This window comes from Phyllobates terribilis, unplaced genomic scaffold (genome assembly GCF_046119375.1).
Source record: "Phyllobates terribilis strain yellow unplaced genomic scaffold, ASM4611937v1 Scaffold_231__1_contigs__length_3143052, whole genome shotgun sequence".
Taxonomy (NCBI): domain Eukaryota; kingdom Metazoa; phylum Chordata; class Amphibia; order Anura; family Dendrobatidae; genus Phyllobates; species Phyllobates terribilis.
In genome coordinates, this window is record NW_027362991.1 from 1,711,739 (window position 1) to 1,727,755 (window position 16,017).

The 16,017-nt window shown below is 41.5% G+C and overlaps 1 protein-coding gene across 1 annotated transcript in view; it reads right to left on the reverse strand.

Annotated features, from left to right (window-relative positions):
- Positions 1-16,017, reverse strand: part of LOC141215222 (low-density lipoprotein receptor-related protein 5-like) — a 122,632-nt gene that overhangs the window by 31,627 nt on the left and 74,988 nt on the right. Inside the window, exons 8-9 of the mRNA XM_073665545.1 lie at positions 2,293-2,509; positions 234-523 (exon numbers count right to left, since the gene is read on the reverse strand). Of these exons, the coding sequence (XP_073521646.1) occupies positions 234-523; positions 2,293-2,509 (507 nt within the window). The remainder of the gene's footprint in view (positions 1-233; positions 524-2,292; positions 2,510-16,017) is intronic.

Consider the following 16,017-nt stretch of genomic DNA (forward strand, 5'->3'; position numbering starts at 1 on the left):
TCCTAATGTCATACTTGATTCAGGAGACTGGTAAATTGGGTTCAATCTCTAATTTTTGTATATATTTTGACCACCGGTGGTAAGACCAAGGAATCGCCATTTTCTAGTTGGTTGGACCCCAAACATGACCATTTATGAACTCAACAATGGCATGTTCATTTCACCAACTACCACACGTAAGTGCAGACTACTAAGAACTGGGCTTCACCGAAAAAAGTGGCACAACATTGTACCTTTAATGTGATATCTGTCCAGTAGATCCTATTATCGGACACATCGAAATCCAAAGCAGATGCCTCCTTAACTCCCGTCAGTGGAATTGCAACATTATTATTGTTCGTTTCTAAAGAAATCCTGTGAATTGCTGCCCTGCTCGTGAAAACCAAGAATGCTTCCGGAATGATGCAAGTTTTCATGTCACTCAGAAGTTCTAGCCCCAACGGGCAAGAACATCGGATGGCGCGAGGGGTGAAGAAACAGAGGTGACTGCAGCCTCCATTATGATCTGCACAAGGGTTGGTGCCTGGAATAAAACAGAATTAAATCACTACCATGTTCGATAAATTCTGTGGAAATGTGGCCAGCATGGCCTCCTAAAACTACTACCGAGAATATAAGTAAGCTCCTTCCAGTTCATGGGGGGGTCTGAGAGCCAAAAAGTGGGAAAGAGGGACATAGCCGGTTACCAAAAAGGTTTAATGCATATAGGGCTTTGTTGTGATGTTTTTGACAGCAAATTTAATACTGTATTATGTTAAAAACACTGAAAACTTGAAAAAGCCTTAAAAGGGAACATGTAATCAGAAAATATTGTTTAAATCCGGTTTCTGCGCCACATGTATTTTTCGAAAAAATTTGGTACTTTTTTATTTCATAATGGTGATTTTTCAATTTAATTTTTTTTAAAAAGAAAAAGTAATCTTACAATTTTTAATCTGGCCACTGGTATTTTATACTCACAGTGGGCGATTAATTCAAGCTTTTACGCCAGAAAAATGGCCTTAAAACTTTGAAAAGTCACAAAGTTTTTGAGCAATGCGGCGCTGCGCATACTTTTTACAACTTTTGGCGTTTCCATGTCAGTTTGAAATAGTTTGAGCTGAGGAGGAGCAGGGGCGTAGCCAAGCCGCTCAATTATTATTATAACGCCATTTATTCTATGGCGCTTTACATGTGATAGGGGTATACATAAAAACAATTATAATAATCTTAAACAATACAAGTCACCGACTGGTACAGGAGGGGAGAGGACCCAGCCCGCGAGGGCTCACAGTCTACAAGGGATGAGTGAGGATACAGCAGGTGAGGGTGATTTCATTAAAAGTGAGGGAACTTGGTACACCACAATTGTTACTCCAGACTTATACTGCAGTAGCATTTCTGGCGTGGCTCAAGCAGGTGCACTGTAATTCATGGAGAGGCGTGCACCTCTTAATGAATTTGGTGACTTGAATTCTATCAAGACTTGAGTCGCGCAAGAGTCTGCTACGCAACTCTTGATGAATTGACCCCATACTTCCGGTCATTTCAAAAAGAGTTTACAGCAGTTTCGTTATCATCAGAGGCATGATTACAATCACGGCACTGTACAGAGTTAAGAAAAAAAAGAGTGGAAAGAATCCACTCTGACCCTGTTCCTCTCCACCTCACAATGACCTTTGCACACGCTCATTAGATGTCTGTCCATTGCTGCTAATCTAAGTGTATAATTTCTTGAAACAGAGACTAAAATAGCCCCAGTGGCCAGTGTGAGAACTGCAAGCTTTTTTTTTTTTTGTTATTCATTCTTGTGAAATACAATACTGTTGTAAAAAAGTAATAACCCATGCACTGAAATTTTAAGATAAAATTTAGTAATAAAACAAAGCCTGCACACTAAGACAGGACAAACCGCGCAGATTGTGCTAAGCATACATGTACATTGATGTTTACTTGTAAAGAAAGGTCAGTAAGAAAACAAAATCCTTTAATTGTTAAAGGAACAAATAAAGGTTTCCCTTTGAAGGTACATGTATATACCTGCAACCCTGCGCTAAAGTGACATGCTGGTGGACAATTATGAGCTTTTTCAGAGAAGGGGTGTGCTCCAGTATTATAAAGAAAAATAAAAAAATAAAAATCTCGGCATGGAGAAATCTTCCATCTACAGCTGGTTACATTTCATGCAATGTCCATTTGAATCTATTTTGCGGTATTGAAAATCATTCAGCAGAGTACAGGTGCTTCCAGCAGCCTCTGCGTCACTGCCCATGAAACAGCAGATATAGGCTTACGTAATGCCTAGAATCTTACCAAAAGTGTTGGTTACACTGGCTGCTTTGAGCCCCATCAGATCCGGCAGCTGATCGATTATGATTTCTCGACTCGCCCTGACTTTATGAACTCTTTCGATGCTTCTTCGTTGCCAGTCCGTCCAATAGATGTAATCTCCAAGCAGGGTAAAACCAAAAATATGTGGCAGCTTGTCTTCTATGAGGGTTTTTCGCATAGTTCCATCCACATTGATTACCTAAGCAAAAAAATAATATATAAATTATCACAAAAATCTAACTCAAAGAAAAAGACTGACTACACATGTGACACGGAAAGGATTAAAAGAGAATAAATTTTCCTACCAATCAGAGACTACCTTATTCCTCATCTCCAAGATCCGAACCCAATATGTAGTAGATGTAGTTATAATATTAGCAAATACCTCCAATTAGAAATGTAGTATAGTTTTCGTGATTAGCTATGTCTCTTTCCTCATGTGCAGGCATTGCAGGGTCTTAGGAATCCATGGTTACGACCACTAGCAGTCACTATCAGTGGTCATAACCATGGATACCTAAGGTTCTGCACATGAGGTAAGACATAGCGTATCAGGAAAACTATACTACATTTCTAATTGGAGGTATTTGCTAATATTATTATTATTACACCTACTACATATTGGGATAGGATCTTGGAGATGGGAATACCCCTTTAATTATGAAAATTAAACTTGATTGTCTGGATAATACACAATTTACAATTAGAGATATAAAATAAAATTTGACAAATTTTTAAGTATCATTACAAATCTATAAGACTTTCTGGACATTGCTTCCACTAGGTGCTGAATTTAGCTCCATCTCTCCTGGTAGAAGCAGTCACAGACCTGCAAGGGCACAGAGGCTGCGTTCTTCACCGGTCTCTGTTCACATGCAGCTTCCTGCCATCCCAGCAGTTGTTACATTGTAAGGGCGGCGAAGGATAAAAGTTCATGGGGTCTTTACTTGGACACAATAACTAGAAACCACATTTGACATACAATGCCAAGGACTCTGCTGATCTGCAGCTCGGTAAAATATGGGTATAAGGCTGTACACACTCAAGAGAAGTGATTGGCACTGAATACTTCATTGGGGAAGGGGGTGGGGGTTGTTAGGACCAAAAAATGCTACCAAGACGTGCCCCTTCATGTGCCTCACTGCATTGAATGGGCACATGGAGTCCAGAGGGTGAACAATTGGACTCTGTTCTACCTTCTTTTCTAAGGTAAACAATAGCGTAGTCAACTATTCTAAATAGACGCCTTCAAAATGTGTTCTTCTTACCATCCATGGTATTGATACCATCCTTCTCCAAACAAATCAATTTTGGAACAAATCAAGCCAGACATGTCGCTGGAAGCAAAGATCACCAAGCTACGACTTGCCTACTTTGCGTTCTTCGTATGATGTGTCCAATCACTGAAGGACATCATGGTCAAAAGAATAGAAGGAACAAGGCAAAGAGGAAGACCAGCAACCCGATGGCTTGATACTATCAAAATAATGGTGGAGAAGACCCTGGTGGACCTATCTAGGCTCGCAGAACATCAATCTTCCTACAGATAGATAAACTATCAAGTCATCATGGCTCGAGATTGAGCTAAAGGCCGTTTAAAAAAAGTCAACTATTAAGTCTCGATATTGCAGAAAGAGCTGGATAAGATGACCGAAAAGGCAAACACTTGGCAAATGAGGTTTAATGTAGATAAATGCAGGGTAATGCACCTAGGACGGAGTAATCCTATTGCTGCATATACATTAAATGGGAGTATACTCAGGACTACAGAATAGGAGAAGGACTTGGGTATTCTGGTTACAAGTAAGCTGAGCAGCAGCACTCAATGTCAAGCAGCAGTCGCAAAAGCAAACAAGATTTTAGGATGTATAAAAAGAGAAAATCCAGCGATCCCAACGTATTGTTAGCCCTTTATAAATCACTGATGAAGTCACATCTGGAATATGGAATCCAGTTTTGGGCTCCACATTTTAAAAAGGATATTCAGAAGTTAGAGTCAGTTCAAAGGCGGCAAGTAGATTATTACAAGGATGGAGGCCTCTCATAGGATGAGAGATTGGAAAAGTTGAGCTTGTTTAGCTTAGAAAAACAACGCCTCAGAGGGGATCTCATTTACATGTATAAATATATGTGTGGTCAGTACAAAGGACTGGCACATGACTTATACCTTCCAAAGACCAAACTAAGGACCAGGGGGCACTCATTACGAGTGGAAGAAAGGTGATTCTGGCACCTAAACAGGAAAGGGTTCTTTACAGTAAGAGCAGTTGGATTGTGGAATGCCGACCACAAGAGGTAGTGATGGCCGACACGAACAGCTTTCAAAAAAGGGCTGGATGATTTCCTCAATACACATAACATTGTGGGTTACAGTTAAATTAGACAAAATGTACAATTGGGGGAGAAAGGTTGAACTTGATGGACCAAGTTCTTTATTCAACCTACGTTACTATGTCTTGCAAAAAAAAAAAAACAACAGACGCTGCCATACACATCAGATGGCACGCCACAACAGTTTTCTGGTTTCTGGTTTAAACACATGAACCCCCAACTCCCACCCAAGCCAAGCCCTTCCCTAGTGTGAACAAAGCCATACTGAACTTCATGCACTGGTTGTTTAAAAGTTAACAGGTCTGGGTCACATTCTGGATGGTTCTCCATCTGTGCCAGGATGTTCTGTTCCTTCGACACCAGAAATGGAGGCGCCATTTCTGGATTGTGCCCAAATAAACAAGTTATCTCTTACTATTTGGATAGAAGATAAAGAACGGATCCTTTGTTGAGCTTTGTCTCGTCTATGGGACTGATTGAGAAAGCCAAATGGTGCACTTGGCTTTTTCCGGTAGTCCCAATGAGCATGAACTGGTAAGAGGCCAAGCATGTGCATCTCCAGCGATAAGACTAAGGGATAATTTGTTGGAGTTTTTTTTTTTTTTTTTTTTTTAAGGAAAAAACATTTAAGAAGCTCAACACAAAGTAAATTACAGCTTCTTCATACAGACATATCAAACTTCTAGAAGTAAGGACCCGCTTGATCATCTTTGGTGACATTTTGGAGCTTTGCAACCAATTACTAATTTTCTATAAAATTAACTAAATTCATTTTGTAAGGCGTAATAAGCAAATGGCACTCAGAGGGGATCATACAGTTTCCATCAGGTTTTTCTTCTCTCCTCAATCAACAAGTCCAGGTATCTCGTCAAACAGCAAATAATGCCCTGCGATTTCACCAACATGCCTCTTCATGTCAGCCGTCCATAAAACAAGTCGTGTATGTTATACTCACTGATACAGGGAGAGAATATTGCAAAAGGTAAAAAAAAAAAATAATGTTTTACATTTAATAACAGGGATTATAGCTTTTAAGTCAGCAGGAACAGAAGACTGCTGGGTAATTAAGGATATTATAGCAGAGAGGCACCAGAAGGTACCTTGATATGCCTAATCCTATTTCCCTTCAATGACAGAAGCATGTTAAGCTCCTGAGTGCTGGATCACCACACCTTATACTGTGGCGGAGACTGACGTGAGGATTCTCCTGGATGAAATCTACACTCATCACCTCGGGGACAGAAAATGAATGGATGTCTTAGAGCAGGAACATCGCAGACAGAGGAGATGGGAGCGGAGCTGGATGATGCCGCAGGATTGCATCCATTAGACCTATCAAGAGACCCTGACATTTCCACGTCAGGACAGATTCAGTCTATGTTCACACGCAGCAGGTTTTTTTTTGGCGTTTTAATTTCTGCAGAAAATAAGACGCGTTTCACAGTTCCAGCAAAAGCTATAAGGTTTCAGAAATCTCATTGACACTTTTTTTTGGCAGATTTTTTTCCTCGTACAGAGTGGTCTTTGCGGAAAATATCAGTGACATGACAGATTTTGATCTGAGGGTCGGATCAAAATCGGCAAAGTAAATGGGCCCATGAAAATATCAGACCACACTTGGATGACATCTGATTTTTACGGACTGTCAAGAGAGGAGACCAACCCACCACACTCCAACCCACCACACTCCAACAGTGTCGGCAATCCGTTAAAATATCCGTACTACTAATCTCCCTGAGATGGAAGCAATTTTCTGGATGAGTGATTATAGAGCAAGGCCCTACTAGGAAAATGTGTAAAACCAGTACTGATATCATTTAAATCAGAGCTTCCAAAATTCTTCCCATTGAGGTCTCACCAGCTGGAACACCATTATAGAAAGTCTAGCATTATTGTACGTTGAAATAGTTTTCCAAACTTTATTCCATTTGATGATCAACACATTATAAATGACGCGTTTCGGCTCAGCCAAAGCCGAAACGCGTCATTTAAGATGGACTGCTCAACAAATCAAGTAAATTTTGGAAAACTATTTCAACATACATGAACGACCAGACTTTCTATAATTAAATGCAAGTGGGGCGATATCTCTTGACATGAGCACAGCTATCCCTAGAGTGCCGACTGGAAGGATATGTAGATCAACCAAAACATGGTGACCCTGACCCTGGTCAAAACTGCCTCCCCAGCCAGCCTAGGAGGTGAGGGGGAGAATGACGGTTCGAAAAACCAATGTATTAAATTGTATTATTTGCATAGTCAAAGCTTCTGTATATAACATTTAATTCAGCTTCATGTCCATAAGAAATTCAATAGATTCATTGACCAGTTCTACAGGCAAACAAACCAAACCATTCTGCAGGAATTTCCTTAAGACGGCTAATAAAGTCCATCAAGGGAGAGCATGAAAATTATTTTAAGACCAGAAAGGAAAAGGATACACATTGGGCTCACAGCAGGACATATCCTACATGAATTTATCAGCACATTTTAAAAACACAAGTTCAGACTAATTTAAATTAGAACTTAACTTTCAACAAACTTTGCATAAATTAATAGCTTAGGCAAATATAAGAAACTTTCTAATTCATCTTAACAGAGAATTGTGTTCAATGGCAATTTTTGACACTCCCAACCCTGCATCCTGAACTCATCATTCACTCTGAAAAAATAATAAAATAAAACAGATGAATTCAGTCTTGGTCCAAGCAGGACAGACCTCCACAACAATGAGGAGTCAGATTACACATAATTTTATACTATATGGAGAGGTGAGGAGTAGAGTGAAAAAACAAGCAGAGGGAGACACAGAAAGATTGTGCTGAGCATTCTAACAAGTCTATTACCTCCTCCCCAGAGCTGAGTTCACATCTACACAGCTCAGTACTACTTTATAATGTCATCCATGGGAGCTGCTGCTTCGGTCTGTGTGCTAATTAAGGAATGAAGAGCAGGAATTCCTTTCTTTAGCGTATGGCAGACCTCTCGGCAATTATTTTCCTCCCACACTCTCAGTTAACTGCAAGTGAAGAGACTGAGTCTACAGATGGGGAAAACGCAGAATAGAAGTCATAATGGCCAGAAATAGTGTTATTCTGCATGTACACACCATAGCTTATTCTGAAAAGTTACTTAAAAGTTTAGTTACCTTTTAAATCTTTAAAAGAATTTGGCCACAACCGGGTATAATGCAACCTTCTGACATGCCCTTTATTTTTATATGTGGCCAGTCAAATCCCGCAGAAAAGGGATAAAGAAATTAGGCAATTCACCCCATTGGGGAAAAAGGCTGGTGACAATCTTTGTGCAGCCCTGTATATTACTTTTGCTTTTATAGCCCCAAAAACAAAGAAAAATAACAAATGAAGGCAACGCTAAAAAAAAAATTCTAAAAGGCATAGGGGGTTAATGGAAGGAGGCACAAAATAGATTTAAGAAAAAGGGGAAAGGAGAAAGTAAAGCAGACAAGGTGTCTCAATCTCAGACCACAACATCCATAGACTTCTGGGCTCATAGAATTGGGAGGGTGGGCGACAAGAGCGACACTTCTACTGCTGGTTTAACTCCTGCACCAGATAATTACAACATTCATGACCGAGTTCAACATGTCACTGCTGTTCTCTCTTATGCCAAGTAGATGGAAGCCATAAACCACTACATCCAATTCCCCCATCGCTTTTGACACAGAAAGGAGACAGAGCGGAGAACCCGGCTCGTTTATTTTGAAAAAGGTTCAAGTCTTGCACTATGTAGACGCTGTGGTTAATATTCCCGGAGGGTCCTGGCCTTCCAATAACCTTTAGAAAACCATATTCTGTGGGTTTTTTAGCCGTCTGTCTCCATTTATTAAACAAGTCTTCTGTTGATAAAAAATAAAGATTGGTCTATTAGGCATTGTCCTCTATGGGGGATGGTCCAGATAAGTGTCAAGTATACCAGTTATGCCAATTAGTAACACTAAAACAATATATTGGAATCCTGGTGTAACCGTAACAAAAATATTAGAACATTTAGCAACTAAATCTATAAACCTGAAATAAGTAGCCTGGTTTAACTCACAAGAAAACATTTCAGGATGATCAACATTCACAGTATCCTTAGTCCTCGGTGCTCATTCATGCTCAGTTATCAATACATTTTTCCATTTCACCCGGGAAAAATGGAACGTATACATACATACATATACACATACAGTACAGACCAAAAGTTTGGACACACCTTCTCATTTAAAGATTTTTCTGTATTTTCATGACTATGAAAATTGTACATTCACACTGAAGGCATCAAAACTATGAATTGACACATGTGGAATTATATACTTAACAAAAAAGTGTGAAACAACTGAAAATATGTCTTATATTCTAGGTTCTTCAAAGTAGCCACCTTTTGCTTTGATGACTGCTTTGCACACTCTTGGCATTGTCTTGATGAGCTTCAAGAGGTAGTCACCGGAAATGGTCTTCACTTCACAGGTGTGCCCTGTCAGGTTTAATAAGTGGGATTTCTTGCCTTATAAATGGGGTTGGGACCATCAGTTGTGTTGTGCAGAAGTCAGGTGGATACACAGCTGATCGTCCTACTGAATAGACTGTTAGAATTAGTATTATGGACAAAAAAGCAGCCAAGTAAAAAAAAAACGAGTGGCCATCATTACTTTAAGAAATGAAGGTAGGTCAGTCCGAAAAATTGGACAAACTTTGAATGTGTCCCCAAGTGCAGTTGCAAAAACCATCAAGCGCTACAAAGAAACTGGCTCACATGAGGACCGCCCCAGGAAAGGAAGACCAAGAGTCACCTCTGCTTCTGAGGATAAGTTTATCCGACTCACCAGCCTCAGAATTCGCAGGTTAACAGCAGCTCAGATTAGAGACCAGGTCAATGCCACACAGAGTTCTAGCAGCAGACATCTCTACAACAACTGTTAAGAGGAGACTTTGTGCAGCAGGCCTCCATGGTAAAATAGCTGCTAGGAAACCACTGCTAAGGACAGGCATGAAGCAGAAGAGACTTGTTTGGGCTAAAGAACACAAGGAATGGACATTAGACCAGTGGAAATCTGTGCTTTGGACTGATGAGTCCAAATTTGAGATCTTTGGTTCCAACCACCGTGTCTTTGAGCGACGCAGAAAAGGTGAACGGATGGACTCTACATGCCTGGTTCCCACCGTGAAGCATGGAGGAGGAGGTGTGATGATGTGGGGGTGCTTTGCTGGTGACACTGTTGGGGATTTATTCAAAATTGAAGGCATACTGAACCAGCATGGCTACCACAGCATCTTGCAGCGGCATGCTATTCCATCCGGTTTGCGTTTAGTTGGACCATCATTTATTTTTCAACAGGACAATGACCCCAAACACACCTCCAGACTTTGTAAGGGCTATTTGACCAAGAAGGAGAGTGATGGGGTGCTACGCCAGATAACCTGGCCTCCACAGTCACCAGACCTGAACCCAATCGAGATGGCTTGGGGTGAGCTGGACCGCAGAGTGAAGGCCAAAGGGCCAACAAGTGCTAAGCATCTCTGGAAACTTCTTCAAGATTGTTGGAAGACCATTTCCGGTGACTACCTCTTGAAGCTCAACAACTGAAAATATGTCTTATATTCTAGGTTCTTCAAAGTAGCCACCTTTTGCTTTGATGACTGCTTTGCACACTCTTGGCATTCTCTTGATGAGCTTCAAGAGGTAGTCACCGGAAATGGTCTTCCAACAATCTTGAAGGAGTTCCCAGAGATGCTTAGCACTTGTTGGCCCTTTGGCCTTCACTCTGCGGTCCAGCTCACCCCAAGCCATCTCGATTGGGTTCAGGTCTGGTGACTGTGGAGGCCAGGTCATCTGGCGTAGCACCCCATCACTCTCCTTCTTGGTCAAATAGCCCTTACAGAGCCTGGAAGTGTGTTTGGGGTCATTGTCGTGTTGAAAAATAAATGATGGTCCAACTAAACGCAAACCGGATGGAATAGCATGTGGCTGCAAGATGCTATGGTAGCCATGCTGGTTCAGTATGCCTTCAATTTTGAATAAATCCCCAACAGTGTCACCAGCAAAGCACCCCCACACCATCACACCTCCTCCTCCATGCTTCACGGTGGGAACCAGGCATGTAGAGTCCATCCGTTCACCTTTTCTGCGTCGCACAAAGACACGGTGGTTGGAACCAAAGATCTCAAATTTGGACTCATCAGACCAAAGCACAGATTTCCAGTGGTCTAATGTCCATTCCTTGTGTTCTTTAGCCCAAACAAGTCTCTTCTGCTTGTTGCCTGTCCTTAGCAGTGGTCTCCTAGCAGCTATTTTACCATGAAGGCCTGCTCCACAAAGTCTCCTCTTAACAGTTGTTGAAGAGATGTGTCTGCTGCTAGAACTCTGTGTGGCATTGACCTGGTCTCTAATCTGAGCTGCTGTTAACCTGAGATTTCTGAGGCTGGTGACTTGGATAAACTTATCCTCAGAAGCAGAGGTGACTCATGGTCTTCCTTTCCTGGGGCGGTCCTCATGGCAGCCAGTTTCTTTGTAGCGCTTGATGGTTTTTGCAACTGCACTTGGGGACACTTTCAAAGTTTTCCCAATTTTTCAGATTGACTGACCTTCATTTCTTAAAGTAATGATGGCCACTCGTTTTTTTTTTACTTAGAATTTGTATTATGGAGAAAAAAAGCAGCTAACAGTCTATTCAGTAGGACTATCAGCTGTGTATCCACCAGACTTCTGCACAACACAACTGATGGTCCCAACCCCATTTATAAGGCAATAAATCCCACTTATTAAACCTGACAGGGCACACTTGTGAAGTGAAGACCATTTCCGGTGACTACTTCTTGAAGCTCATCAAGAGAATGCCAAGAGTGTGCAAAGCAGTCATCAAAGCAAAAGGTGGTTACTTTGAAGAACCTAGAATATAAGACATATTTTCAGCTGTTTCACACTTTTTTGTTAAGTACAGTCATGGCCAAAAGTATTGAGAATGAGACAAATAGTAATTTTTCCAAAGTTTACTGCTTCATTTTTTGTAATGGCAATTTGCATATACTCCTGAATGTCAAAGAGTGATCAGCTTAACAGCAATTACTGTACTTGCAAAGTCAATATTTGCCCAGAAAATGAACTTTAACCTCCAAAACACATTTCAACATCATTGCAGTCCTGCCTTAAAAGGAGCAGCTAACATTGTTTTAGTGACTGATCCATTAACACAGGTGTGGGTGTTGATGAGGACAGGGCTGGCGATCAATCAGTCATGATTAAGTAAGAATGACATCACTGGACACTTTAAAAGGAGGCTGGTTCTTGGTATCATTGTTTCTCTTCAGTTAACCATGGTTATCTCTAAAGAAACACGTGCAGCCATCATTGCACTGCACAAAAATGGCCTAACAGGGAAGAGTATCGCAGCTACAAAGATTGCACCTCAGTCAACAATCTATCGCATCATCAAGAACTTCAAGGAGAGAGCTTCCATTGTTGTCAAAAAGGCTCCAGCACGCACTGTGAGGCGGAGACTCTTTGAGCAAGGGCTGGTTTCAAGGAGGGCAGCAAAGAAGCCACTTCTCTCCAGAAAAAACATCAGGGACCGACTGATTTTCTGCAAAAGGTACAGGGAGTGGACTGCTGAGTACTGGGGCAAAGTCATTTTCTCTGATGAATCCCCTTTTCGATTGTTTGGAACATCTGGAAAACAGCTTATTTGGAGAAGAAGAGGTGAGCGCTACCACCAGTCTTGTCTCATGCCAACTGTAAAGCATCCTGAAACCATTCATGTGTGGGGTTGCTTCTCAGCCAAGGGAATCGGCTCACTCACAGTCTTGCCTAAAAACACAGCCATGAATAAAGAATGGTGCCAGAATGTCCTCCAAGAGCAACTTCTCCCAACCGTCCAAGAGCAGTTTGGCGCCCAACAATGCCTTTTCCAGCATGATGGAGCACCTTGCCATAAAGCAAAGGTGATAACTAAATGGCTCATGGAACAAAACAGAGATTTTGCGTCCATGGCCTGGAAACTCCCCAGATCTTAATCCCATTGAGAACTTGTGGTCAATCCTCAAGAGACGGGTGGACAAACAAAAACCAACAAATTCTGGCAAAATGCAAGCATTGATTATGCAAGAATGGACTGCTATCAGTCAGGATTTGGTCCAAAAGTTGATTGAGAGCATGCCAGGGAGAATTACAGAGGTCTTGAAGAAGAAGGGGCAACACTGCAAATATTGACTTGCTGCATTAACTCATTCTAACTGTCAATATAACCTATTGGTACTCATAATATGATTGCAATTATATTTCTGTATGTGATATAAACATCAGACAAACACTAATAAAAACCAGAGGCCAGCAGATCATGTGAAAATATAATTTTGGTGTCATTCTCTAAACTTTTGGCCATGACTGTATATAATTCCACATGTGTTAATTCATAGTTTTGATGCCTTCAGTGTGAATGTACAATTTTCATAGTCATGAAAATACAGAAAAATCTTTAAATGAGAAGGTGTGTCCTGTATATATATTTTTTTTTTGCAATCCTCGCAAGCCTGCTCATAACTTTTTCTACAGGGATTTCTAAAGGGATGCATTGAATTTGACAAGTAGGTCTCCCTAAACCAGGGATGAGCAATTGATTTTTCCCAAATAGCCACATGATAGACTGGCTGTTGTGGTAGGGCAACCTTAATTCTGATTATTAGTATTATTATAATAATAAAATTAACATCAAATATTAGTTTTATTAACACTTAATTTTAAAGCAGAATTAACTTTGCTGACTCGCTGCTACTGGTAATACTGTACATGTGAAAATAGTTCTTATTGTAACATGTATTTTTACCAGTAGCAGCTCATCTAAATCCTAATTTACGGCAATTCATAAAGTTTATAAAGAGAAAAAAAACAAAAAAAACACAGTAAATCATACTGCTCTTATTATTCAGCCCTTGTCCTTTGATCAACAGCTCTCCCCATACAGTCGCTTATGCAGTACAATGTCCCCACACAGCCCCCTGCCACACATTATCATGTTCCCATACAGCCCCCCACACAGTATAATGTCCCCACAAAGTCCACAAAACAGTAGGATGTACTTACACAGCCTCCCACAAAGTACGATGTCCCACCACGCAGTAGGATGTCCCCACAAAGCTCCCCAACACAGTATGATGCCCGAAACAAGGCCCCCCAAATTATGTCAATGCTCGGTATGGTGTCCCCACACCGCCTCCACCACGCAGTATGATGTCCCAACAATTTCTCACAAGTTCAAATGGCAGAAAAGCAAACGGACAACTCCTTGTTCCATCATTGTAATCACTGATATTAACATACAGAGTATGCAGATACCAGTGAAATGCCGAGCAGAGGGCAACCGTGTGGAGCGGGACGCAACAGTTTCCAGCCTTGTGCCTGTGCCGGTCCGCAGTCAACCACACTTTTGTGAGGCCCTCAACCCAGAAGCTCCATATATGATCTAGAACGATGGAGATGCTTTGGCAGACTACAACCTTCTCGTATTTATCAGCCTGGCTGCCATGTAATACTTAACTTCCTTTGCAGCAGCCAGAAAATACCTGGTTGGCAGTGGTTTTCAGATACTAAACCTGTCGAATGCCAAACCAACTGGGATTGTTCGTGATCAGATCACTTTTGGGGGAACATGGTTGTCCGCTTCATACACTCAACGTCCATAATCCACCTGAACACCGCAAACTCCTACTGATGCATGACCATCACGTTCATTTCGATACGTGGCAGGATTCCGGAATACTATTTTATCTTATCTTTATGTGAAAGATTCAGCCTATCTTGGATCCGATATGGATTAATATATTGCAGACAACACAACTGGGAGAAGAATGCATGGCAGGTGCACAGCTTTCCATCAAATGGATCTCTTCTCCTGACCTGTATCTACATTGCACTTCTGAGGCTCAGCAGAGACTGGAGGGAGCAATTAACCATTGAAAAGGGATCTTTTAACGCTACAGATTTTGGCTTTGGCTTGTTACTACGTGAATGCTCAGCAGATTTTTCTTTAGTCTTTGATGCTTTGGAGCTCTTCTCTTCTGAAGCACTACAATGCATTGTCTGTTGGGAGTCCATGGTAGCTGGAAATCTACCGGTCTCACCTAGTGTGTCCATAAGTACAAGTTCTTTGAAATCAGCTGCATAGGTTAGTCTATGTAAGCGCAGCTTGTTACCATTACAGGTTCGAACCAGTCGTACGAAAAAAATTGCACCAAAAATATTGTGCCATTTGGTTACTGAGAACACTCACCAATAGCCTGGAAGAGTCAACAGACCAAAGGACGGGCTTGCTCCATCCTCGATTGAGCCTATGGTCCAGCTGACACTGGCTATTTCAGAACATGTTTCTGGGATGTCCTAAGCAGGGCTGTGGAGTTGGTAAGTTAAACATCCGACTCCTCAATTTCCATGACACCGACTCCCTCATACATGGCTCATGTTTAAGTGATAAATTTACTGTAGCACAGATTCATCTCAGCTAAAAGTCTAGACCCTTAGATCAGGAATAGGATGGACATTTATAGGACATTTCATAACTTTCCCAAATTCTTATGAAAAAAACATTCCCCATAAACTGCATTGAACTACTGTACCCAATTTATTATATATTTTAGGAGTTTGAGTCGGTCCATTTTATACAACATAAAATGGACCGACATTACACAGTCTCACCCTTCCTTCTCTGCCCGCCTGAGATAGAACAGCTGCGACTTTGGAGACTTTCAAGGCCAACTACTTCAACTAGAGGCCCCCCTGCTTCTAGCGGGCCCCCACAGAGAGGAGGTAGCAGCAAGCTTAGGAAGCTAGCAGTCCATCGAAGTACAAGACCAGGAGACCCAAGGGTCCCACCCTGGCCTCTCCAAGAGTTTCCATGGGGCCAGGTGACCGGTGGGTCCCTCCTGGAAACTCCAAATATCTCCATAGGTTCTAGGCGACCGGTGGGTCCCTCCAAACAACCCCAAAACATATCCAAGTGGCCAGGTGACTTCTTTGTCCTCTCCTGGACTCCCCAAATTATCCATGTCTCTCTGATGGTTAATGGAGCAGATCCGAATCTTTCCAGTCAGGGCCGGTACCCTTCGACTAGAATCATGTAGAATACAAATCTGTGTCTCTTTGGATGCCATGCAATCCATTTACTTTCCTGAAGGATGTCTCTCATACTCCTTCTAAGGTCTTTCTGATGTTCCTGGATTCTCTGTCCCAAATCTCATTCTGTCTCTAGCACTACAGACATCCCTGTTTATATTTACATCTGTGTTAGGTCATCAGGCACAGGTAAGCGGTAAAGGTGCAGGGCTCAGTTATTATTGAGCTAATCAATTTATACAGTTGGTATCACAGGGGCTGTGGTAAATAGCT